We start from the raw sequence: 26,622 nt of genomic DNA, 5'->3' as shown, positions 1-26,622 counted from the left end.
AGTTACACAATCCTCCAGTTTAGTGAGTAAATAGTGGGCACAAAGACTAAGAACTATTCACCCATAATGTAGGAGATTCGGGTTGAAAGAGATTTAAGTTTCTTGCAGTATTTTGTTATTATGGTTAAAGCTACTATGAACATTTGTATACAGGTTTTGTGTGAACATAAGTTTTCATTTCTCTAGGATAAATGCCCAAGAGTACAATTGCTGGGTCATAAAAATGGTGAGCACATGTTTAGTTTTGCAAGAAACTGCCAAACTATTTTCCAGAGTGGCTGTACCATTTTACATTCCCACCAGCAAATGAGATACCCAGGTTTTCCATGTTCTCCCTCACTAGCATTTAGTGTTAGATATCACTGTTTTTCATTTTAGCCATTCTAGTAGGTGTATAATGACGTCTCACCATGAATTTAACCTGCATTTTTCTAATAGCTGATGGTGTTGAACATGGTTTCATATGCTTATTTGCCATCCGTTATCTCCTCTATGGTGGAATATCTGTTTATATCTTTTGCCCATTTTATAATTGGATTGTTCTATTTTTAAAATGCTTTTCTTCCTGTATTCTAGATATAGTCTGTAGCTTGTCTTTCATCCTCTTAATACGGTCTTTCACAGCACAAAAGTTTTTAAATCTATTTTCTTTTATGGATCATGCTTTTGATGTCATGTCTGAGAACTCCGCACCTCTAGGAAAAACCAAGAACATATGTTTGTATATGCTTCAGTCTGCATAAAGGAACTGGAAGACCACCTGATCTAATAAATGTGTGGGTAATCTGTAGCGGGAACTAGAGGAAATGGGCAAGGGTAGGAGGTGTGACTTTTCATCTTTTTATATTACTCGAGTTTTTAACTATGTGAATACATTATTTTCAAAAATGGAGAGTGGGCTTTGGAATCAGATCCGAGTTTCAATACAGGCTCCACAGATTAGTTGTTGGAGCTTGGGAAAGTTATTTATTTATTACTACAGTTTTCTCATCTGTAAAATTAAATATAAAAATAGACTCAATAGGGGCCAGCCCGGTGGCGTAGTGGTTGAGTTCGCGTGCTCCGCTTCAGCGGCCCGGGTTTTGCAGGTTCGGATCCTGGGCGCAGACCTACACACTGCTCATTGAGCATGGCTCGATCCCATAAACAAAAAGTAGAAGATTGACAACAGATGTTAGCTCAGGGCCAATCTTCCTCACCAAAAAAAAAAAAAAAAGACAATATCTCAGCAATTTTTTTATGAAGATTAAATTAGATAATGTATGTGAAAATACTCAGTTTAATAAATAGTGAACCAATTATGGGATCAAATTATGAATCATGAACCAAAGCAAAACTTATGTTAATATAAAATAGTTGAAATTTTTCCTATTGTTTCACAGTTGTCTGTTTTTCATACTGCTCAGTTTTTCTAGACTTGTTACATTCTGCTGAGGAATCACAGTGGCTGCATTTGTGGATCTCTCCTTCTCCAATTAATGCTGTTTTTATAAGTAAAAATTCTTTAGTGCTTATAATAAACTATGTTCTTTATATGAACTAGCAATCTCTAATATTCTCATTAGATAGGAATTATTATTATTTTATGTTTGTTTGTTTATTGCAGTAACATTGGTTTATAACATTGTAAAAATTTCAGGTGTACATCATTGTACTTCTATTTCTGCATAGATTACATCATGTTCACCACCAAAATACTAATTACAACCCATCACCACACACATGTACTGAATTATCCCTTTCACCCTCCTCCCTCCCCCCTTCCCCTCTGGTAACCACCAATCCAATCTCTGTCCCTATGTGTTTGTTTATTGTTGTTATTATCTACTACTTAATGAAGGAAATCATACGGTATTTGACCTTCTCCCAATGACTTATTTCACTTTGCATTATACCCTCAATATCCATCCATGTTGTCACAAACGGCTGGATTTCATCGTTTCTTATGGCTGAGTAGTATTCCATTGTGTATATATACCACATCTTCTTTATCCATTCGTCCCTTGATGGGCACTTAGGTTGCTTCCAAGTCTTGGCTATTGTGAATAATGCTGCAATGAACACAGGGGTGCACGTACCTTTACAAATTGGTGTTTTCAAGTTCTTTGGATAAATACCCAGCAGTGGAATAGCTGGATCATATGGTAGTTCTATCCTTGATTTTTTGAGGAATCTCCGTACTGTTTTCCATTGTGGCTGCACCAGTTCGCCCTCCCACCAGCAGTGTATGAGAGTTCCCTTCTCTCCACATCCTCTCCAACACATGTTGTTTCCTGTCTTGTTAATTATAGCCATTCTGACGGGCGTGAGGTGATATCTCATTGTAGTTTTGATTTGCATTTCCCTGATAGTTAGAGATTTTGAACATCTTTTCATGTGTCTGTTGGCCATCTGTATATCTTCTTTGGAGAAATGTCTGTTCAGTTCTTTTGCCTATTTTTTAATTGGGTCGGTAGTTTTTTTGTTGTTGAGATGCATGAGTTCTTTATATATTTTGGAGATTAAGCCCTTATCAGAAGTATGATCTGCAAATATCTTCTCCCAATTGTTAGGTTGTCTTTTCGTTTTGTTGATGGTTTCCTTTGCTGTGCAGAAGCTTTTTAGTTTGATGTAGTCCCATTTGTTTATTTTTTCTATTGTTTCTCTTGCCCCGTCAGACGTGCTGTTTGAAAAGATGTTGCTAAGACCGATGTCGAAGAGCGTGCTGCCTATGTTTTCTTCTAGAAGTTTCACAGTTTCAGGTCTTACATTCAAGTCTTTAATCCATTTGGAGTTAATTTTTGTGTATGGTGTAAGGTAAGGGTCTACTTTCATTTTTTTGCATATGGCTATCCAGTTTTCCCAACACCATTTGTTAAAGAGACTTTCTTTTCCCCATTGTATGTTCTTGGCTCCTTTGTCAAAGATTAGCTGTCCATAGATGTGTGGGTTTATTTCTTGGCTTTCGATTCTATTCCATTGATCTGTGTGTCTGTTTTCGTGCCAGTACCATGCTGTTTTGGTTACTATAGCTTTGTAGTATGTTTTGAAATCAGGGAGTGTGATACCTCCAGCTTTGTTCTTTTTTCTCAGGATTCCTTTAGCTATTCGGGGTCTTTTGTTGTTCCATATAAATTTTAGGATTCTTTGTTCTATTTCTGTGAAAAATGTTGTTGGAACTTTGATAGGGATTGCATTGAATCTATAGATGGCTTTAGGAAGTATGGACATCTTAACTATGTTAATTCTTCCAATCCAAGAGCACGGAATATCTTTCCATTTCTTTGTGTCTTCTTCAATTTCTTTCAGAAATGTTTTATAGTTTTCGGTGTACAGATCGTTCACCTCTTTGGTTAAGTTTATTCCTAGGTATTTTATTCTTTTTGTTGCAATTGTAAATGGGATGGTATTCTTAATTTCTCTTTCTGCTACTTCGCTGTTAGTGTACAGAAATGCAACTGATTTTTGTATGTTGATTTTGTATCCTGCAACTTTACCATATTCATTTATTACTTCTAAAAGTTTTCTGGTGGATTCTTTAGGGTTTTCTATATATAAAATCATGTCATCTGCAAATAGTGACAGTTTCACTTCTTCCTTTCCAATTTGGATCCCTTTTGTTTCTTTCTCTTGCCTGATTGCTCTGGCTAGGACTTCCAGTACTATGTTAAACAGGAGTGGTGACAGTGGGCATCCTTCTCTGGTTCCTGTTCTTAGAGGGATGGCTTTCAGTTTTTCACCATTGAGGATGATATTAGCTGTGGGTTTCTCATATATGGTCTTTATTATGTTGAGGTACTTTCCTTCTATACCCATTTTATGCAGAGTTTTTATCATAAATGGATGCTGTATCTTGTCAAATGCTTTCTCTGCATCTATTGAGATGATCATGTGATTTTTATTCTTCATTTTATTAATGTGGTGTATCACGTTGATTGATTTGCGAATGCTAAACCATCCCTGCATCCCTGGAATAAATCCCACTTGATCATGGTGTATAATCTTTTTAACATATTGTTGTATGCGATTTGCTAGTATTTTGTTGAGGATTTTTGCATCGATGTTCATCAGTGATATTGGCCTGTAATTTTCTTTTTTTGTGTTGTTCTTGTCTGGTTTTGGTATCAGGGTAATGTCGGCTTTGTAGAATGAGTTAGGGAGCTTCCCTCCCTCCTCAATTTTTTGGAAGAGTTTGAGAAGGATAGGTATTAAGTCTTCTTTGAATGTTTGGTAGAATTCACCAGGGAAGCTGTCTGGTCCTGGACTTTTATTTTTGGGGAGGTTTGTGATTACTGTTTCGATCTCCTTACTGGTGATTGGTCTATTTAAATTCTCTACTTCTTCTTGATCCAGTTTTGGAAGGTTGTATGATTCTAAGAATTTATCCATTTCTTCCAGATTGTCGAATTGGTTGGCATATAGCTTTTCATAGTATTCTCTTACAATCTTTTGTATTTCTGAGGTGTCTGTTGTAACCTCTCCTCTTTCATTTCTGATTTTACTTATTTGTGCCTTCTCTCTTTTTTTCTTGGTGAGTCTAGCTAAAGATTTGTCAATTTTGTTGATTTTTTCAAAGAACAAGCTCTTGGTTTTATTAATTTTTTTCTATTGTTTTTTTGGTCTCTATTTCATTTATTTATGCTCTGATTTTTATTATTTCCCTTCTTCTACTGATTTTGGGCTTGGTTTGTTCTTCTTTTTCCAGTTCCTTTAGGTGCATTGTTAGATTGTTTATTTGAGATTTTTCTTGTTTGTTGAGATAGGCCTGTATCGCTATAAACTTCCCTCTTAGAACCGCTTTTGCTGTATCCCATAAATTCTGGCATGTCGTATTTTCATTTTCATTTGTCTCCAGGTATTTTTTGATTTCTTCTTTGATTTCTTCGTTAACCCAGTCGTTGTTCAGTGGCATTTTGTTTAATCTCCACGTATTTGTGGTTTTTCTGATTTTCTTCCTATAGTTGATTTCTAGTTTCATACCGTTGTGGTCAGAAAAGATGCTTGGTATTATTTCAATCTTCTTAAATTTATGGAGACTTGTTTTGTGGCCTAATATGTGATCAGTCCTGGAGAATGTTCCATGTGCATTTGAAAAGAACATGTATTCTTCGGTTTTGGGATGGAATGCTCTGTATATAGCTACTAGGTCCATCTGATCTAGTGTGTCGTTTAAAGCCAATGTTTCCTTATGGATCTTCTGTTTGGATGATCTATCTGTTGGTGTAAGTGGAGTGTTCAAGTCCCCTACTATTATGGTGTTACTGTCTATTTCTGTTTTTATGTCTGTTAATAATTGCTTTATATATTTAGGTGCACCTACATTGAGTGCGTAGATATTTACGTGTTATATCCTCTTGTTGGATTGTTCCCTTGATCATTATGTAATGCCCTTCTTTGTCTCTTTTTACAGTTTTTGTTTTAAAGTCTATTTTGTCTGATATGAGCATTGCTACCCCAGCTTTCTTTTCATTGCCATTTGCGTGGAGTATCTTTTTCCATCCCTTCACTTTCAGTTTGTGAGTGTCTTTAGGTCTGAAGTGTGTCTCTTGTATGCAGCATATATATGGGTCTTGTTTTTTTATCCAGTCAGCCACCCTATGCCTTTTAATTGGAGCATTTGGTCCATTGACGTTTAAAGTAGCTATTGATAAGTATGTACTTACTGCCATTTTTTAACTTTTTTTTTTTTCTCAGTGTTTTAGTAGTCCTTCTCTGTTCCTTTCCTCTTCTATACAGAATTTATGGTCACTTTAGTTTGACCTCTGTCTAAAAGCCGTACTCTTTAACTCCCCTCCTCCCTCCTTTTATGTTTTTGATATCATATCTAACCTCTTTGTTGTGCATTTGTATCCATTACGTTCTAATCATGGAAATAGATATTTTTTCCTATTTGTGGTCTTCTCTTTTCCCCTTAAATCAGTCCCTTTAACATTTCTTGTAGCACTGGTTTCTTGGTGACAAACTCCTTTAATTTTTGCTCATCTGGGAAAATTTTGATCTCTCCTTCCATTTTGAATGATAACCTTGCTGGGTAGAGTATTCTTGGCTGTAAGTTTTTCCTTTTAGCACTTTAAATATATCATGCCATTCTCTTCTAGCCTGTAAGGTTTCTGCTGAGAAGTCAGCTGATAGCCTTATGGGGTTTCCTTTGTATGTAACTTGACATTCTCTTGCGGCTTTTAGGATTCTCTCTTTATCTTTAATTCTGGACATTTTGATTATGATGTGTCTTGGTGTGGGCCTCTTTGAGTTTATCTTGTTTGGGGCTCTCTGTGATTCCTGTACCTGGATGTCTGTTTCCTTCCTTAGGTTAGGGAAGTTTTCATCTATTATTTCTTGAAATAGATTCTCTGCCCCCTTGTCTTGCTCTTCTCCTTCTGGGACACCTATAACACAGATGTTAGTGTGCTTGATGTTGTCCCAGAGGTCCCTTAGACTGTCCTCACTCTTTTTAATTCTTTTCTCTTTTACCTGTTCAGCTTGGGTAATTTCTTCTAGTCTTTCGTCCAGCTCACAGATCCGTTCTTCTGTATCCTCTACTTTGCTTTTGAGTCCCTCTAATGAATTTTTCATTTCCAGTATTGTATTCTTCATTTCTGATTGGTTCTTTTTTATATCTTCCATTTCTTTGTTGACATTCTCACTGAGTTCATCTATTCTTCTCCCCAGATCAGTGAGCATCCTTAACACTCTTAGTTTGAACTCTCTGTCGGGTAGGTTGCTCATTTCTGTTTCACTTAGTTCCTTTTCTGGGGTTTTGTCCTGTTCCCTTACTTCGAATGTATTCTTTTGCCTCCTCATTTTGCCTCTTTCCCTGTGCTTGTGTCTATGTATTAGGTATGTCAACTACGTCTCCTGCTCTTGGATAGGTGACCTTATGTAAGTGATGACTTAAGAGGCTTCCAGTGTGCTTCCCTCAGTTCTCAATGTTCCAGGGGTGACCCCTATGTGGGCTACGTGTGTCCTTCTGTTGTGGCCTGTTTGCTCTCCCTGTAGGCGCCCAGGGAGGCTGAGTTATGCTCCTGGCCAGCTGTTGTAATGCTCAGCTGCTTGTAGTTGTTGTGGGCCCTTCAGTCTCTTTATCAGGTGTGGGGAGCCCCAGCACAGTTGGCTGCAAGTTCTAATACCACATTCGTGTTGCAGTATTTCTTTTAAGTGAGTATGCCCCCAGTGTGGCAGGTTGTTAGGCTCAGGGCCTTACAATTGCTATAAGCCTCTAGCCTATTAGGTCTCTTGTCAGCTCTCTGAGGATTGCAGCTGGGTGAGGCTGGCCTCAGGCACAGGAGCACCCAATTGTTTCAGGCTTTGGAAGGTAAGGCAAACCTCCTATGTGGGTCTTTGAGAAGCACAAGTCTTCTGCAGCTGACAAGCCCTGCCGCCCACAGGTCCACACACACACAGTCAACACAGTCCTGCCCCGTGTGTGCGCCCCAACCTCCCCAAGCGGACCCAGTCTCCACAGAGCCCCACACACTCCACCACCGCCCCACACTCTCCACCCACTCCTTGTGCACACCCTGCCCCGCTCAAGTCGGTTCAGTTGCCAGGCTGCAGAGAATCCAGTCACCAATCTATGCAGGCCCACAAGTTGCCTGAGGGCTTGTTGTTGGGTGGGGCCAGTCTCTAGGGTGGACTGCCTGCCCTGGCTGAGCTGGATTAAATCGGTGCTCTAGCGGGTGGGGCAGATCTGGGCTAACAGGCCTCAGGGAGAACTCCAATGGCGTCTGTGTCAGCACACCCACACCAGGCCACAACAATGGCCGCCACCAATGTCCCAGTCCCTGGAGAGGTCTCACCCCTCACCGAGATGCACTCAGGGCCTATTAGGTGAGTCTCTTGTCACCAAAGCACTGTGCACCTTTCTTTGTGGTGATTTTAGGATGCTTTCTGAAATGGGTGAGTTTGTGTGTGGGCCCTTTAAGAGCCAGTTTTAGTTTCTTTGTGAACCGGGTTTTCTGGTGGTACTCCCCAATGCTTTAGTAGCAGGCAAAGTCAGATATTATGCCGCTGGTCTCGATTGTGCTGGGTCCACAAAATGGCCACAGCGGGGGCGCTCCCTGGCTCAGGGCCCTGAGCCTCGAGGGAGGGCTGCGTACCTGTGTGCTGCTCCCGGCGGCCATGAAGCTGGCAGCTTGTGAAGGCGGCGTTTTTTCTCTCCAGAAGGGAGTCTCTGCCTCTTCTACCTCAGTTAGGATTGTCCATTGTTGCAGGAGTTCCTCTTATCCAGTTTTCAGTTCTGTCTCAGGGGTAATTTTTCCACGAGTAGTTGTAAATTGGCTGTGTCCACCGGAGGAGGTGAGTTCCGAGTCTGCTTATGCCGCCATCTTCACTCCGCCCCTCGGAATTACTATTCTTAATGTATAGGTGAGATCACAGGGCTCAGAGAGGTAGAATGACTTGCTAGTTAGTCTAATTCCAGGGCTATTATATCTAACTTTGATGCCAGTATAATCCAGAATATTCTCCAAAGAACTCCAGTCCCTAGGAATATTACTCAAAAAAAGGAGTTCACTGGTTAAATAAATTTAGTATAAATTTTAAAATAAAGCATGCTGTAAAAGTCCCTTCTTGAGAGTTTGCAATGTGTATTAGCAGATTACAGGTTCTGAGAAGTCCTGTAGTCTTTAACCCAGCATTTCCAAAATTAACTTAACCACAGGGATTTTTAGAAATATATAGCACTATCAGAACCTCTCAGAATTTGCATTCCATAGAAAACATTTTAGGGACCCCTGTACTGATCCTACATTCTGCCCTGTTTTAAAATCCTTGATATTTCTGTAAACTATCTAATCCTGATGAGTAATACCAAAGTGCTACAGCTCCATAAGAACTCCTCAACTAGTTCACTTACGTAGCATTACAGCATCTTACCGATGAAAGAAATAATCTTATGGCAAACTTAGTGAAATTATATACAAATGACTTTGGTTTCTGATGATAACCCTAGAGAAGTAGCAAGTTTACACCAAGAAATATGAGGGCAAATGATGTTAAAGAGGACATAAATCTCCTTCCTAGTAAGCCTGCTTTTCGCCTTGAATGGTGTACTATCTGAAAAGTTTAAGATAAGGTCATTTTAGGGGTTCTATATAACTAAGGCAAAACAAATGTTGTTTAACCTACAACCAAATAAAATTATTTTCTTTAAATCTCAGTCATTATGTTTAATTCTAGTACTTATTACCTATATCTCTTCTTACAGGCTCTTAGAACATACTACATTATATTATTTTTTGTCACTCTCAGTTCAAATGTCAGTCCTGAGACAGAAGGGACTATACTTTCTATTTCCTTTCCTTGAATTCTACCCTCTATACAGAAGTTACTCATTTTTTATTGAGGTCATATTGACTTATAGCATTGTGTAAATTTCAGGTGTACATATATTTTCAGTTTCTATATAAACTGCATCGTGTTCACCACCAATAATCTAGTTTATATCCATCATCATACACGTGTGCCCCTTTATCCCTTTCGCCCTCCCCCCAACCCACTCCTCCTCTGGTAACCACTAATCTGTTCTCCTTATCCATGTTTTTATCTTCCACATACTAGTGAAATGATGTGGTACTTGTCATTCTCTGTCTGACTTATTTTGATTAACATAATACTCTTAAGGTCCATCCATGTTGTTGCAAATGGCACAATTTTGTCTTTTTTTATGGCTGAATAGTATTCCATTGTATATATATACATATACACCACATCTTCTATATCCATTCGTCTGTTCTTGGGCACTTGGGTTGCTTCCACCTCTTGGCTGTTGTGAATAATGCTGTGATGAACATAGGGATGCATAAATCACTTTAAATTCTTGATTTCATATTCTTTGGATAATACCCAGTAGTGGAATAGCTGGATCATATGCTGTTTCTATTTTTAGTTTTTTTTGAGAAATCTCCATACTGTTTTCCATAGTGACTGCCCCAGTTTGCACTCCCATCAGCAGTGTAAGAGGGTTCCCTTGTCTCCACCTCCTCTCCAATACTTGCTATTTCTTGTCTTCTTAATTATAGCCATTCTGATGGATGTGAGGTTCTATCTCATTGTAGTTTTGATTTGCATTTTCCTAATAATTAGTGATGTTGAACATCTTTTCATGTGCCTGTTGGCCATCTGTATATCTACTTGGGAAAAATGTCTGTTCATATCTTCTGCCTGTTTTTTGATCAGATTGTTTGTTTTTCTGTTGTTTACTTATATGAGTTCTTTATATATTTTGGAATTTAACCCCTTGTCGGATATATGATTTGCAAATATTTTCTCCCATTTGGTGAGTTGTCTTTTCATTTTGTTGATGGTTTCATTTGCCTTGCAGAAGCTTTTTAATCTGATGTAGTCCCATTTGTTTATTTTTTCTTTTATTTCCCTTGCTTGAGTAGACATGGTATTTGAAAAGATACTGCTAAGACCGTTGTCAAAGAGTGTACTGCCTATATTTTCTTCTAAGGGTTTTATGATTTCAGGTCTTACATTCAAGTCTTTAATTCATTTTCAGTATGGTGTATGGTGTAAGATAACGGTCTTATTTAATTGCATGTGGCTGTCCTAACACCATTAGTTTTCCTAACACCATTTACTCAAGAGACTTTCCTTTCTCCATTGTATGTTTTTGGCTCCTTTGTCAAAGATAAGCTGCCCATAGATGTGTGGTTTTATTTCTGGGCTCTCAATTCTGTTCCATTGATCTTTGTGTCTGTTTTTCTTCCAGTACCACGCTGTTTTGATTACTATAGTTTTGTAGTATACTTTGAATTCAGGGAGGGTGATACCTCCAACTTTGTTCTTTCTTCTCGGGATTGTTTTGGCTACTTGGGGTCTTTTGTTATTCCACATAAATTTTAGGATTCTCTGTTCTTTTTCCATGAACAATATCATTGGGACACTGATTGGGATTGCACTGAATCTATAGATTGCTTTAGATAATATGGACATTTTAACTGTGTTAATTCTTACCCTCCATGACCACAAAATATCTTTCCATTTCTTTATGTCTTCTTCAATTTCTTTCAATAATGTTTTATAGTTTTCAGTGTAAAGGTCTTTCAGCTCTTTTCTTAAATTTATTCCTAGGTATTTTATTCTTTTTGTTGAGAATGTAAATGGGACTGTATTCTTGACTTCACATTCTGATAGTTCATTATTAGTATATAGAAATACAATTGATTTTTGTATGTTGATCTTGTATCCTGCAACTTTACTGTATTTGTTGATTATTTCTAGTAGTTTTTTGGTGGATTCTTTAAGGTTTTCTATATTAGTATCATGTCATCCACAAATACTGAGAGTTTAACTTCTTCCTTTCCAATTTGGATCCCTTTTATTTCTTTTTCTTACCAAAATTGTTTTGGCTAAAACTTCCAGTACTATGCTGAATAAGAGTGGCAAAAGTGGGCATCTTTGTCTTGTTCCTGTTCACAGAGGAATGGCTTTCATTCTCCATTGAGTATGATGTTGGCTGTGGGTTTGTCATAAATGGCTTTTATTATGTTGAGGTACTTTCCTTCTGTACCCATTTTATTGAGAGTTTTTATCATAAATGGATGTTGGGTCTTATCAAATGCTTTCTCTACATCTATTGAGATGATCATGTAATTTTTATTCTTCATTTTGTTAATGTGGTGTATCACACTGATTGATTTGCAGATGTTGAACCATCCCTGCATCCCTGGAATAAATCCCACTTGATCATGGTGTATGATCTTTTTAATGTATTGTTAAATTTTGTTTGCTATATTTTGTTGAGGATTTTTGTATCTATATTCACCATGGATATTGGCCTGTAGTTTTCTTTTTATACAGATTCCTTGTCTGGTTTTGATGTCAGGGTAATGCTGGCCTCATAAAATGAGCTGTTTGGAAGAGTTTGAGAAGGATGGGTATTAATTCTCCTTTAAATGTTTGTTCCCCACCAAAGGTATCTCAATCTTTCAGGAGTTAGTGAGAGCCAAACCATTTTCATAACATGTTTTTTGTCTTTTTCAATCTCAATCTTTCAAGTTTCCATACACTCTATGACATGTGATATTGCAACAGACTGAATGCAGAAGCAGATAAGAGAATCTAGGAATCCTCTGTTAAACAAGACAGTAAAGACCTAAAGCTGAAAGACTGAGTTATATATCTTTATATATAAAAATACAAAACAATCCCCTTCTTACTAATTGTTTTGTAAAATTGTTTGGTTACATTTTCATTAAAAATGTTATTTGTGTTAGCATGTGATGGTTTACCATTTTTAAATGAATTAAATTTTTAAAGTTTGTTCTAATTTTGAATACGTTAAACATGAAAAGCTCTTTTGGGGTCCTCAGTAATTTTTATTAGTATAAATGGGTCCTGAGACCAAAAAGTTTGAGAATTTTTGGAAAGAAGGCTATAAAACAGTAGTAGCAATAAGAATGAAACAGAAAAGATTAAATAAAAGATATTACAGACACAGAATTGATAGGAGTTGGACAACCAATAAATGTAGGGGCAAAATGGGGAAGGAGACAAAGAAGAATCCAAAAGTTCAACCTGAATGACTTGGGAGAATGACAGATTAAGAAATAAGGAAATAAAAAAGATCGGAGAGTTTGGAGGTGGCAGGAATTCAGTTTTGACACAAAAGAAATTCCAGCAAAGCAGCCAAGTAGACAAGAAAATGAAATATATAACGGCTTATAGTTTGATGGTCATGTGTGTAGGAAAGACCAGATTGTTTTGGTATCTTACATAATTGAGCATCACCTCAAGCAAAAAAGATATACATAAACATTACCATGAATATCTTCAATCACCTGTCCCCAGTTCATTGGTGGAAGGATGTTGTAGTTTCTTCTGAAAACATCTCTTATACTGCCAATTCTGGAAGCTTCTGGTTACATTTATTTTTACTAACTGCTTTTTTATATTTTCTTAGTCTTGGCTAAATTACTACAGACAATTAGCAATTTCTAAGAGGCAGTCTGGTGTAGGTGTAGGGGAACCATACTGAAAACATAGAAAACTTCATTCTCATTAGTCACTTTCTCTGGAGTACACTTTCTTCAATTTATAAAATGAAGAGGATATGCAAGGTTAATCTATAAGGCTTCTTCAGATCTAAAATTTTATGAAATAGCTATCAACCCCCTTATCATGAAGAAATACATATACTCCAGTCTCCAAAAGAGTTACAGAACCAACCCAGATATTAACTAGCAATACCTTTCTCAACTGAGAGTATCTGTTGTTGTTCTTATATAAAGTAAGATTTTCTTAAATTTATTTTAAAAGCCACCTCTTTAGAACTTTAAGAGAAGTCCTTAATCCTAGTATTTTGTCAACAAATTTGATTTTGCCTGACTGGTAGACTTCTAGATTTTCCAATTTTAAGCATGTTCTGCTCTGACATCTCCAACCCCCCCCCCCGCCCCAATTCCTCATCTAATCATCACCTTCACAGGATAAAGAGTGCTACAATTGTTTTAGTCAATCTTTTTTTTTGTTTTGTTTTGTTTATTGCTGTAACATTGGTAAATAACATTGTATAAATTTCAGGTGTACATCATTATACTTCTATTTCTGCATGGATTACATCATGTTCTCATGTTAACCAACCCAATACTAATTACAATCTATCGCCACACACATATGCCTAATTACCCCTTTGACCCTCCTCCCTCTGGTAACCACCAATCCAATCTCTGTCGCTATGTGTTTGTTGTTGTTATTATCTACTACTTAATGAGTGAGATCATATGGTATTTGACCTTTTCCCTCTGACTTATTTCACTTTACATAATACCCTCAATGTCCATCCATGTCACAAATGGCAGGATTTCATCATTTCTTAAGGCTGAGTAGTATTCCATTGTGTATATATACCACATCTTCTTTATCCATTAATCCCTTGATGGGCACCTAGGTTGCTTCCAAGTCCTGGCTATTGTGAATAATGCTGCAATGAACACAGGGGTGCACGTATCTTTACACATCAGCATTTTCACGTTCTTTGGATAAATACCCAGCAGTGGAATAGCTGGATTGTACGGTACTTCCATCCTTAGTTTCTTGAGGAATCTCCATACTGTTTTCCATAATGGCTGCATCAGTTTGCCCTCCCACCAGCAATGTATGAGAGTTCCCTTCTCCCCACATCCTCTCCAACACTTGTTGTTTCCTGTCTTGGTAATTACAGCCATTCTGACGGGTGTGAGGTGATATCTCACTGTAGTTTTGATTTGCATTTCCTTGATAGTTATGATGTTGAACATCTCTCTATATATGCCTGTTGGCCATCTGTATATCTTCGTTACAGAAATGTCTGTTCAGGTCTTTTGCCCATTTTTTAATTCGGTTGTTAGATTTTTTGTTGTTGAGATGCATGAGTTCTTTATATATTTTGGAGATTAAGCCCTTATCAGATGTATGGTTTGCAAATATCTTCTCCCAATTGTTAAGATGTCTTTTCGTTTTGTTGATGATTTCCTTTGCTGTGCAGAAGGTTTTTAGTTTGAGGTAGTCCTATTTGTTTATTTTTTCTATTGTTTCTTTTGCCCGGTCAGACATGGTGCTTGAAAATATGTTGCTAAGACTCATGTCAAAGAGCGTACTGCCTATGTTTTCTTCTAGAAGTTTCATGGTTTCAGGTCTTACATTCAAGTCTTTAATCCATTTGGAGTTAATTTTTGTGTATGGTGTAAGGTAATGGTCTACTTTCATTTTTCTGCATGTGGCTGTCCAGTTTTCCCAAAACCATTTGTCGAAGAGACTTTCCTTTCTCCACTGTATGTTCTTGGCTCCTTTGTCGAAGATTAGCTGTCCATAGATGTGTGGGTTTATTTCTGGGCTTTCAATTCTATTCCACTGATCTGAGTGTCTGTTTTTGTGCAATACAATGCTGCTTTGAGTTACTATAGCTTTGTAGTATATTTTGAAATCAGGCAGTGTGATAACTCCAGCTTTGTTCTTTTTTCTCAGGATTCCTTTAGCTATTCAGAGTCTTTTGTTGCTCCATATAAATTTTAGGATTCTTTGTTCTATTTCTGTGAAAAATGTTGTTGGAACTTTGATAGGGGTTGCATTGAATCTATAGATTGCTTTAGGAAGTAGCGACATCTTAACTACATTAATTCTTCCAATCCAAGAGCACAGAATATCTTTCCATTTCCTTGTGTCTTCCTCAATTTCTTTCAGCAATGTTTTATAGTTTTCCGTGTACAGCTCTTTCGCCTCTTTGGTTAAGTTTATTCCTAGGTATTTTATTCTTTTTGTTGCAATTGTAAATGGGACTATATTCTTAATTTCTCTTTCTGCTACTTTGTGGTTAGTGTATAGAAATACAACTGATTTTTGAATGTTGACTTTGTATCCTGCAACTTTACTGTATTTGTTTATTACTACTAAGAGTTTTTTGGTGGATTCTTTAGGGTTTTCTATATATAAAATCATGTCATCTGCAAATAGTGACAGTTTCACTTCTTCTTTTCCAGTTTGGATCTCTTTTATTTCTTTTTCTTGCCTGATTGCTCTGGCTAGGACTTCCAATACTAGGTTAAATAGGAGTGGTGAGAGGGGGCATCCTTGTCTGGTTCCTGTTCTTAAAGGGATAGCTTTCAGTTTTTCACCATTGAGGATATTAGCTGTGGGTTGTCATATATGGCCTTTATTATGCTGAGGTACGTTCCTTCTATACCCATTTTATTCAGAGTTTTTTTTTTTATCATAAATGGATGCTGTGTCTTGTCACATGCTTTCTCTGCATCTATTGAGATGATCATGTGATTTTTATTCTTCATTTTATTAATGTGGTGTATCACATTGATTGACTTGCGAATGTTGAGCCATCCCTGCATCCCTGGAATAAATCCCACCTGATCATGGTGTATAATCTTTTTAATGTATTGTTGTATGCAATTTGCTTGTATTTTGTTAAGGATTTTTGCATTGATGTTTATCAGTGATACTGGCCTGTAATTTTCTTTTTTTGTGTTGTTCTTGTCTGGTTTTGGTATCAGGGTAATGTCAGCTTCATAGAATGAGTTAAGGAGCATCCCCCCCCTTCAATTTTTGGAAGAGTTTGAGAAGGATAGATATTAAGTCTTCTTTGAATGTTTGGTAGAATTAACCAGGGAGGTGATCAGGTCCTGGACTTTTATTTTGGGGAGGTTTTTGATTACTGTTTGGATCTCCTTACTGGTGATTAGTCTATTCGAATTCTCTATTTCTTCTTGATCCAGTTTTGGAAGGGTGTATGATTCGAGGAATTTATCAATCTCTTCTAGATTGTCCAATTTGCTGGTATATAGCTTTTCACAGTATTCTCTTATAATCTTTTGTATTTCTGAGGTGTCCATTGTAATTTCTCCTTTCATGTCTGATTTACTTATTTGAGCCTTCTCTGTTTCTTGGTGAGTCTAGCTAAAGGTTTGTCAATTTTCTCTCTTCAAAGAACGAGCTCTTGGTTTTATTAATTTGTTCTACTGATTTTTTAGTCTCTACTTCATTTATTTCTGCTCTGATTTTTATTATTTCCCTTCTGCTACTGATTTGGTGCTTTGTTCTTCTTTTTCCAGTTCCTTTAGGTGCATTGTTAGACTGTTTATTTGAGATTTTTCTTGCTTGTTGAGATAGGCCTGCATTGCTATAAACTTTCCTCTTAGAACTTTTGCTGTATCCCATAAATTCTGGCATGTCACATTTTCATTTTCATTTGCCTCCAGGAATTTTTTGATTTCTCCTTTGATTTCTTCATTGACCCAATCGTTGTTCAGTAGCATTTCATTTAATCTCCACAGATATTTGTGGCTTTTCTGTTTTTCTTCCTATAGTTGACTTTCAGTTTCATACTGTTGTGGTGAGAAAAGATGCTTGGTATTATTTCCATCTTTTTAAATTTATGGAGACTTGTTTTGTGGTCTAATATGTGATCAATCCTGGAGAATGTTCCACGTGCATTTGAAAAGAACGTATATTCTTCGGTTTTGGGATGTAATGTTCTGTATATATCTACTAGGTCCATCTGTTCTAGTGTGTCATTTAAGGCCAATGTTTTCTTATTGATCTTCTGTTTGGATGATCTATCTGTTGGTGTGAGTGGACTGTTCAGGTCATCTACTATTATTGTGTTACCATCTATTTCTCTTTTTATGTCTGTTAATAATTGCTTTATATATTTCGGTGCTCCTACATTGGGTGCATAGATATTTACAAGTGTTATATCCTCTTGTTGTATTGTTCCCTTGATCATTATGTAGTGCCCTTCTTTGTCTCAGTACAGTTTTTGTTTTAAAGTCTATTTTGTCTGATATGAGTACTGCTACCCCAGCTTTCTTTTCATTGCCATTTGCATGGAGTATCTTTTTCCGTCCCTTCACTGTCGGTTTGTGAGTGTCTTTAGCTCTGAATTGTGTCTTGTATGCAGCATATATATGGGTCTTTTTTTTTTTAATCCAATCAGCTACCCTATGCCTTTTAATTAGAGCATTTAGTCCATTGACATTTAAAGTAGCTATTGATAAGTATGTACTTACTGCCATTTTTTAACGTCTTTTCCTTGGTGTTTTAGTAGTTCTTCTCTGTTCCTTTCTTCTTCTCTTGCTCTCTTCTCTTGTAGTTTGATGGCTTTCTTTAGTATTATGTTTGAGTTCCTTTCTCTTAGTTTTTTGTGTATTTATTACAGGTTTCTGGTTTGTGATTACCATGGTGTTTATATACAGTAACCTAGGTATATAGCAATCTCTATTAAGTTGATGGTCTCTTTAGTTTGACCTCTATCTGAAAGTTCTGCTCTTTAAGTCCCCTCCTCCCACATTTTATGTTTTTGATATCATATCTCATCTGTTTTTTGTGCATTTGTATCCACTACCCTCTTATCATGGAAATAGATAATTTCTCCTATTTGTGGTCTTCTCTTTTGCCCTTAAATCAGTCCCTTCAGCATTTCTTGTAGTACTAGTGTCTTGGTGACAAACTCCTTTAATTTTTGCTTCTTTGGGAAACTTTTTATCACTCCTTCCACTTTGAATGATAACCTTGCTGGGTAGAGTATTCTTGGCTGTAGGTTTTTTCCTTTTAGCACTTTAAATATATCATACCACTCTCTTCTAGCTTGTAAGGTTTCTGCTGAGAAGTCAGCTGATAGCCTTACGGGGTTTCCTTTGTAGGTAACTTGTCTTTCTCTTGCGGCTTTTAGGAGTCTCTCTTTACCTTTAATTCTGGACATTTTAATTATGATGTGTCTTAGTGTGGGCCTCTTTGCGTTTATCTTGTTTGGTGCTCTCTGTGCTTCCTGTACCTGGATGTCTGTTTCCTTCCTTAGGCTAGGGAAGTTTTCAGCTATTATTTCTTCAAATAGATTCTCTGCCCCTTTGTCTCACTCTTCTCCTTCTGGGACCCCTATAACGCAGACGTTAGTGCGCTTGATATTGTCCCAGAGGTCCCTTAGACTGTCCTCACTCTTTTTTTTTTTATTGGTTTATAACATTGTAAAAATTTCAGGTGTACATCATTGTACTTCTATTTCTGCATGGACTACATCATGTTCACCACCAAAATACCAATTACAACCCATCACCACACACATGTACCAAATTATCCCCTTCACCCTCCTCCCTCCCCCCTATCCTCACTCTTTTTAATTCTTTTTTATCTGTTCAGTTTGGGTGATTTCTTCTAGTCTTTCGTCCAGCTTGCCGATCCATTTGCCTGTATCCTCTACTCTGGTTTCGAGTCCCTCTAGTGAATTTTTTATTTCCAGTGTTGTATTCTTCATTTCTGATTGGTTCTTTTTTATATCTTCCATTTCTTTGTTGACGTTCTCACTGAGTTCATCCATTCTTCTCCCAAAATCAGTGAGCATCCTTAATACTCTTTGAACTCTGTCAGGTAGATTGCTCATTTCTGTTTCACTTAGGTACTTTTCTGGGGTTTTGTCCTGTTCCCTTACTTGGAACGAATTCCTTTGCCTCCTCATTTTGTCTCTTTCCCTGTGCTTGTGTCTATGTATTAGGTAGGTAAGATACGTCTCCTGTTTTTGAAGAGGTGACCTTATATAAGTGATGCCTTATGAGGCCCGCAATGTGCTTTCCTCAGTTCTGAATGTTCCAGGAGTGACCCCTATGTGGGCCACGTGTGTCCTTCTGTTGTGGCATGGTTGCTCTTCCCGTAGGTGTCCAGGGAGGCTGAACTATGCCCTTGGCCAGCTGTTGTAATGCTCAGCTGCTTGTAGTTGTTGTGGGCCCTTCAGTCTCTTTATCAGGTGTGGGGAGCCCCAGCACAGTTGGCTGCAAGTTCTAATACCACATTCCTTTTGCAGTTTTTCTATTAAGTGAGTATGCCCCCAGCATGGCTGGTTGTTAGGCTCAGGGGCTTACAATTGGTATAAGCCTCCAGCCTTTAGGTCTCTTGTCAGCTCTCTGAGGATTGCAGCTGGGTGGGGCTGGCCTCAGGCACGGGAGCACCCAATTGTTTCAGGCTTTGGAAGGTGGGGACAACCCCCTATGTGGGTCTTTGAGAAGCACAAGTCTTCTGCAGCTGACAAGCCCTACCACCCACAGGTCCACATACACAGTCAACACGCTCCTACCCCATGTGCGTGTCCTGACCTCCTGAAGCAGACCAAGTATCTCCATGGCAGGAGCCCCACATACTCCACCACCGCCCCACACTCGCCACCCGCTCCTTGCGCACGCCCTGCCCCACAGAGGTGGACCCACTCGCCAGGCTGCAGAGAATCCAGGCAGCTCACTTAGCAGGCCCACAAATTGCCCGAGGGCTTGTTGTTGGGTGGGGCCAGTCCCTAGGTCCCTAGGGTGGGCTGCCTGTCGTGGCTGAGCTGGATTAAATTGGTGCTTTAGTGGGTGGGGCAGACCCTGGGCTAGGAGGCCACAGGGGGAACGCCAATGGCATCTGCCAGCATCTGTGTCAGCATGCCCACACCAGGCCACAATAATGGCTGCAAACATCCCAGTCCCTAGAGAGGTCTCACCTCTCACTGAGATGCACTCAGAGCCTATCAGGTGAGTCTCTTTTCACCAAAGGACTGTGCACCTTTCTTGTGATTTTAGGTTGCTTTCTGAAATGGGTGAGTTTGTGCGTGGGCCCTTCAAGAGCTGGTTTTAATTTCTTTGTGAACCAGCTTTTCTGGGGGTACTCCCCAATGTTGCAGTAGCAAGCAAAGTCATATATTGTGACACTCGTCTCAATTGTGCTGGGTCCAAAAAATGCCTATAGTGGGGGCGTTCTACAGCTCAGGTACCCCCTCCTCCAGGGAAGGCTGCGTACCTTTGGGTTGCTCCCGGGCGGCCATGAAGTGCTGCAGCTTGTGAAGGTGGCATTTGTTTCTCTCCAGAAGGGAATTTCTGCCTATTCCACCTCAATTAGGATTGTGGTTTGTTGCAGGAGTTCCTCTTATCCAGTTTTCAGTTCTCTCTCAGGGGTAATTTTTCTACGAGTAGTTGTAAATTGGCTGTGTCCACGGGAGGAGGTGAGTTCAGAGTCTGCCTATGCCACCATCTTGACTTCTCTCCACCTCTTCGTCAATCTTAAAAACCTCACCATCTCACTGATCCTTTAAATTGCCCATTACTAGATTTTCTTCAATTCTATAAGTATTTCTGGAAGTCACAGAATTAAAGATGAAGTAATTATTGCAGGCAGAATAATGTTATTGTTAGGGAAAAAAACCCATCAATTTCCTGGGCTTTTTTTGGTAGCAGTATATCAGGTTGCTATCTTCATGGAATCATTTATGAATTATACTTTATAACAGTGCTTATCTTTCATCTTACTAGTGAAAGAAGTCTTTTATCCCAAATGAAATTTTATATAATATCTCACTATATAAAACAGGCCATAAAGTGCAACTGCTCTAATTGAGGCTTATAAAGACCTAAAACCCCACAGACTCAGTCACCCCTTTCCCTTTTTCACATCCCATCCAACAAAGGACCTTTAGGGTGCTTCCCAGGCAGCATGGGGTACACCATGAAAATCATCACTTTCACAGCATCTTTCAATATTAAAGATGCCAATATACGTGGAAGAATCAAAGCTTCAAATGAAATAAATCAACTAATTCAGAAGGCCTCTTTACTGCAACATCAATAAAACATTATAAAATTAATTTCTTCTCAATGTACTCAAACACATAATATAAAACTTTTCACAGGTGCATTTTAGGAAAACTGCCCCTTTTTAAGCAAAGAATGGAAATGGCATCAACTTAAACAAATACTGGCTATAGTATATAATATCAGGAGGAATAATTAGTAATGCCTCCGACAATAGATGTCAATATAGTACAAGATATCAAACACACATTAGCAGTGAAATGGATCAAGATTATTTTTTTATTGCACATTTGCTTACAAGTTTGCTCCTTTTCAGTAGAGCTAAACATCAAGTATTGAGTTAGTTTCAGCCACATTTCCATCAACTGAATTATAGCAGTGAATTGCCTGTATGTTCCTTACATCCCAGAAACTAGAACATTAACCTCCTCAATTTGTCTAGGTACTGGAGCACAGATTTAACATTTATTTTTAAAAAATCTACCCACTCAAAACAAACCAAACAGCATACTGTAAAGAAAAAAAACAATGTTTATGTCTATTCAGATAACCCAGGCTCAGAGAATTTCTGATTATACAATATTGTAAAGGTAACTATAAACCAACCTTCTTCCAAACTATTCCATTATTGCATGTATCATTAAGCATTTATTTTAGAAAATTTTAACACTTTGAGATACTGATTCTCTCACAATCAGGCTTTTATAAGGTCTCCCTCCCCACCTGAAAACAACCCACAATGACTCCAAATCTTATATTATCTTGGACTAAGCTGTTCAGAATGGTGTTCACATTTCCTTTCCACTGTACTCCACAGTTTAATGCAAAGTGGAGAATGTGCTGTCCAAACTGAATTAATATGGCAGTTCAAGCTTTAAACAGACCTAGAACATTCATAGCATGACGAAAAAAGATACAAGAATGGAGACATAACTATTGAAGGAAACACAAAATTTGGGCCATTAATGGATAAGAAGTAATGGATAATGCTCCTACTTTAAGCTCATCAATGTCATATTAAAAAGGAAGAGTGACAACACATATTTGGCAAAATCTTCTAAATTATTTATCTCAAATGGAAAGTTATTTTTAATGCATCACTCAAATTTTAGACTTCAATCATGCATGATTTCTTTTTAAGACTACTCAGATGAAATAACTCTACTTAAACTTAACCTAATAAGTTTTTCCTCTCACACATTTTTACATAAAAAGTTACTAAAATCACAATTCTGAGGAATTTCTTTTTAATCACACAAACATATGCTTAAACTGCAGCAAAGAAATTAGATCCTTTCTTATTCTATCTAGAGTGATCTGTTACCAAATTTGTAGGAACTCTTTTCCACAGCTTTTCTTTATAATAATCACGACTTATGAAAAATGCATCTCAACTCCACAGCAAACTAGCATCCATGCTTATTCCACATGGGTACTGCCAGTGGTCCCTGCGGTGTCCTTTCAACAAGGACAAACTCATCAGGGTTTCCAAATGCCTCATAGAAAACCAATAAATCTTGTATCGCACGCTCCTCAATCTGAAAAGAGGGAGGAAAAAAAAAAGAAGACTTGTTTTACTCTTTTAGTTATAAACTAAGCAGGATTATATTAGCTTTCCAATTTCCTTTGGTAAAACTACCACTTTCTATGAATACAGCAGAATTAAATTAGGTATCATGCTATCTCCTTGGCAAGGAGAAGGCTTGAGGTCTAAGCTAAAATAATCAGATACCCACCTTCCCTTGAATTTTAATCCTGAGCAGAAGGAAAAAGAAACTGAAAATAGTTGTTGGAATCCATTCATTCCTATAGCTTCACTGTGTGAGATGCATTCTGTATACTAGTATAACTCTTCTCACTCTAGCTTCTAAGCTTTCTAGGGCAACTATGGGTCTTATCTGTTTCCAAGCCTGGCTCTCTGGTCTTGCAGCTAAGTCTGTGAAATCTTAGTATCCCTCAAATAAATTCTTTTTTCTTTAAGTTAGCCAGAGTTGGTGTCTGTTGCTCACAACCTAAGAACTCTTACTGATACAGAAGCCAGGGGTAGTTCTAGATAATGGCAAGTTCTCTACCAGTCACTTTTATTTTTTTTTCCCTTGCTTTAAAATAAAGTTTCTCTCTCAATCAATACCACTAGGACATACCCGGTTCCTCAATGAGTGTTAGTCAGGCATCTTGAAAGATCCATTTACTTGTTTTATTTGTTTTGTTTCTATTCAATTTATTTAAACTAAAAAAAAAACCACTTCACCCATTTCTCCCACCCCCTACACCCCACCTCTGGCAATCACCAATCTGTTCTCTATATCTATCAGTTTTTTTTTTTTTAATTTACTTATTTAATTTTACATTCCACATGAGAGATCATACGGTATGTGATCTCTCTCTGTCTGACTTATGTCACTTAGCTTAATGCCCTCAAGCTCTATCCATGTTGTCACAAATGGCAAAATTTCATTCGTTTTTAATGGCTGAATAATATTCCATAGTATGTGTGTGTATGTATATATATAAAAAACACAATTTTTTAATCCTTTCATCCATCAATGGACACAGGTTGTTTCCATATCTTGGTTATTATAAATACTGCTGTAATGAACATGGGGGTACATATATCTTTTCAAGTTAGTGTTTTCATTTTCTTTGGATAAATACCCAGAAGTGGAATTGCTGGATTATATGGTATTTCTATTTTTAGTTTTTTGAGGAACCTCCAAACTCTTCCACAGTGGCCGTACTAATTTACATTCCCACCAACAGTGCACAAGGGTTACCTTGGCTCCACATCCTCACCCACACTTGTTATTTCTTGTCTTTTTGATAGCCATTCTAACAGATATGAGGTGTCACTGTGGTTTTAATTTGCATTTCCCTGATGATTAATGATGTAGAGCATCTTTTCATGTACCTGTTGGCTATCTGTATGTCTCTTTGGAAAAATGTCTATTCAGATCTTCTGTCTGTTTTTTAATCGAACTGTTTGGTTTTTTTGTTATTGAGTTGTATGAATTCTTTATATATTTTGGATACATATGATTTGCATATATTTTATCAGATATATGATTTGCAAGTATATTCTCCCATTCAGTAGGTTGTCTTTTCATTTTGTTGATTGTTTCCTTTGCTTTGCAGAGCTTTTTAGTTTGATGTAGTCCCACTTGTTTATTTTTGCTTTTGTTGCTTTCGGTACTAGATTCAAAAAATCATCACCAAGACCTATGTCAAGGAGCTTACCACCTATGTTTTCTTCTAGAATTTTTATGGTTTCAGGTCTTACATTCAAGTCTTTAATCCATTTTGAGTTAATTTTTATGGTATAAGATAGTGGTCCAATTTCATTCTTTTGTATGTGGCTGTCCAATTTTCCCAGCACCATTTATTGAAGAGACTCTCCTTTCCCCATTGTATATTCTTGGCTCCTTCATTGTAAATTAATTGACCATATATGTGTAGGTTTATTTCTGGGCTCTCTATTCTGTTCCATTGGTCTATGTGTCTGTTTTATGCCCATACCATACTGTTTTGATTACTATAGCTTTGTAATATAGTTTGAAATGAGAAAGCGTGATGCCTCCAGTTTTGTAGTTCTTTCTCAAGATTGCTTTGGCTCTAATGGTCACTTTTAAAAACTAACAGTCCAAAGCATCACCAGTGCTAAAAACATTAGCTTTATCACAATTTATTAATTCTAAATTAATTATCCTGAATACCTTCAAGACTTCAATTGCTGAATGCCTCAGGTTACTTTTACACTGCATTTACATTTTAACGTGATAAATATATGCACCTACGCAAACCATGCACCTACGCAAACAAACGTAATTTTCTTAAGACCTAAGGCATGTTATTTACCTGAATCAAAGCCAAGGGTTTTTCCCGGCTTCTGATAAGAGCTGCTTCCTGTTGTAGTTCTTCCTCTACAATAGATGCGAAAGTGACTGGGGCTACCAGGGAAGGAGCAGTCAATGAAGAAGACAGCCAGGGACTGAAATGACAAATAATGAATTGTCATTTATCTCCTCAAATTTTTGCACACAAAATCTCCCCTGAAATACTCTTTTAACAGTGTTACATTTTTCCCCAGTGACCTACAACATAAGGGAACCTGGAAGCTTTTGCATTCCACTTACAGAATGACGTGGTGAGAAACAAAAAAAAGGAGAACTAATATTTTATTTGGATCAGTGTTGTAGGAAAAACACCAAAAGTGGGATGGAGCGGAAGCAATAGAAAGGTAACTCAAACTGTAGAACAGAGAGTATTCAGATAATACATCCTATTCAATATCATACTATTCCCAATTTCTTAATATTCTCTTTCAGTGCTAAGCAACAGCCCAGCTTTGGAGGCCTCAAAGCTAATCAATTAATCTTACTTGGGATTGTCCAGAAGTGGTACATCTGAAATATGGTTGCCTTCTGGTCCTGGGGTACCATGAGTGGAGCATCTGAAACACAAATGCCAAAATTGGAGAATAAAGCTTCTAGTAACATTAGTAAAATTGTTCATTAATAGAAATACAGAAAAAGAATTTTAAGTCCCTGATTCAGGAGACAAATTAATGTGGGCAGTCGGACTTACCTTTAAAATTGTAAGTAAATTAAAAAATCTATAGGTAGTTATAAAATCTTGTGTATAAAATACGATAGGGGAAGATCTTGCAAGAAATGATCTATTTTTTCTAATAATATTCATATAGCCATTTATTATAATCAAATATACATGATTATAATCAAATATACAAAAATACAGACAACTTTGTGCAGAATGTCTTACATTAATAATATTTTATGAATAAAAGTGACAAATTAGTATTAAGTTTCAAAATATATAAAAAACATAATTAGCAGCCAAATTTTGTGAGCAACTAATATATAGTCTAAATTTTATGAATGACTAAAATATAGTGAATACTTCGAAAAGCTAGGATTTATAGATAGGGCAGAAATATAAAAACGTGATCTCTATCTTCTAAGAACTCACAAACTAGACATGGAAACAACATATAAAATGACATATAATGCAACAGAAAAGAATTTAAGACAATGTCTAACAAACTGAGGTCTAGTGACTATAAGGACTATAAAAATCAAAAAGATTTGGTCATCTGAGAGGGCCTCATGGAGAAGACAATAAAAGGGTGTAGGATGAGGGAGGTTGGACACATTCCTATAAGGAGAAAAATTAACTAAGGTACTATAGAGACTGCATATTTATTGGATATGTGTCAGCACTCTGGTGCTGAAAATCAGGCTGATTAAACTCAGTTCCATCCTCTCAAAAAACTCTGGTAGGAGAGATTTAAAAATGTATTTAAGTAGTGATAAAACAATGTAAGAGTACTATAATTGATATCTATACGAATATATACAAAGTACTATGGATTCACAGGAGAAATTAACATAATATGAAGGAGGATATATGCTGTTTGAGTCACTGAAAAAATGACATTAAAGCTGAGGAGAGTGGCATTGAGATGGGTTTTGGTTGTACAAATACATGGAATGGCAAAAGATTTTGGTGGCTTAAGTCAAGGCAGACTGTTCTCGTCCGTAAACAGAATTATGGAAGAGATTAAAAGGCAAATAAAGTTAAAATGAAA

General features: G+C 37.3%; 1 protein-coding gene across 8 annotated transcripts in view; it reads right to left on the bottom strand.

The window, feature by feature from the left end:
• IBTK (inhibitor of Bruton tyrosine kinase) overlaps positions 1-26,622 on the bottom strand; it is a 129,757-nt gene that overhangs the window by 6,753 nt on the left and 96,382 nt on the right. For 7 of the 8 annotated variants that reach the window (XM_058566709.1, XM_058566711.1, XM_058566715.1 and 4 more), the window contains 3 exons: positions 25,396-25,467; positions 24,873-25,005; positions 21,286-22,558 (listed from right to left, as the gene is read on the bottom strand). In XM_058566709.1, coding sequence (XP_058422692.1) covers positions 22,427-22,558; positions 24,873-25,005; positions 25,396-25,467 — 337 coding nt within the window. In that variant the 3' untranslated portion in view covers positions 21,286-22,426. Of the gene's footprint in view, positions 1-21,285; positions 22,559-24,872; positions 25,006-25,395; positions 25,468-26,622 lie in introns of those variants that run through there. The other variant, XM_058566713.1, reaches the window with a different exon arrangement.

This window comes from Diceros bicornis, chromosome 23 (genome assembly GCF_020826845.1).
Source record: "Diceros bicornis minor isolate mBicDic1 chromosome 23, mDicBic1.mat.cur, whole genome shotgun sequence".
Lineage (NCBI taxonomy): Eukaryota > Metazoa > Chordata > Mammalia > Perissodactyla > Rhinocerotidae > Diceros > Diceros bicornis.
Note: the sequence above shows the minus strand (reverse complement) of the source record. Positions and strands in the feature narration are given on the sequence as shown.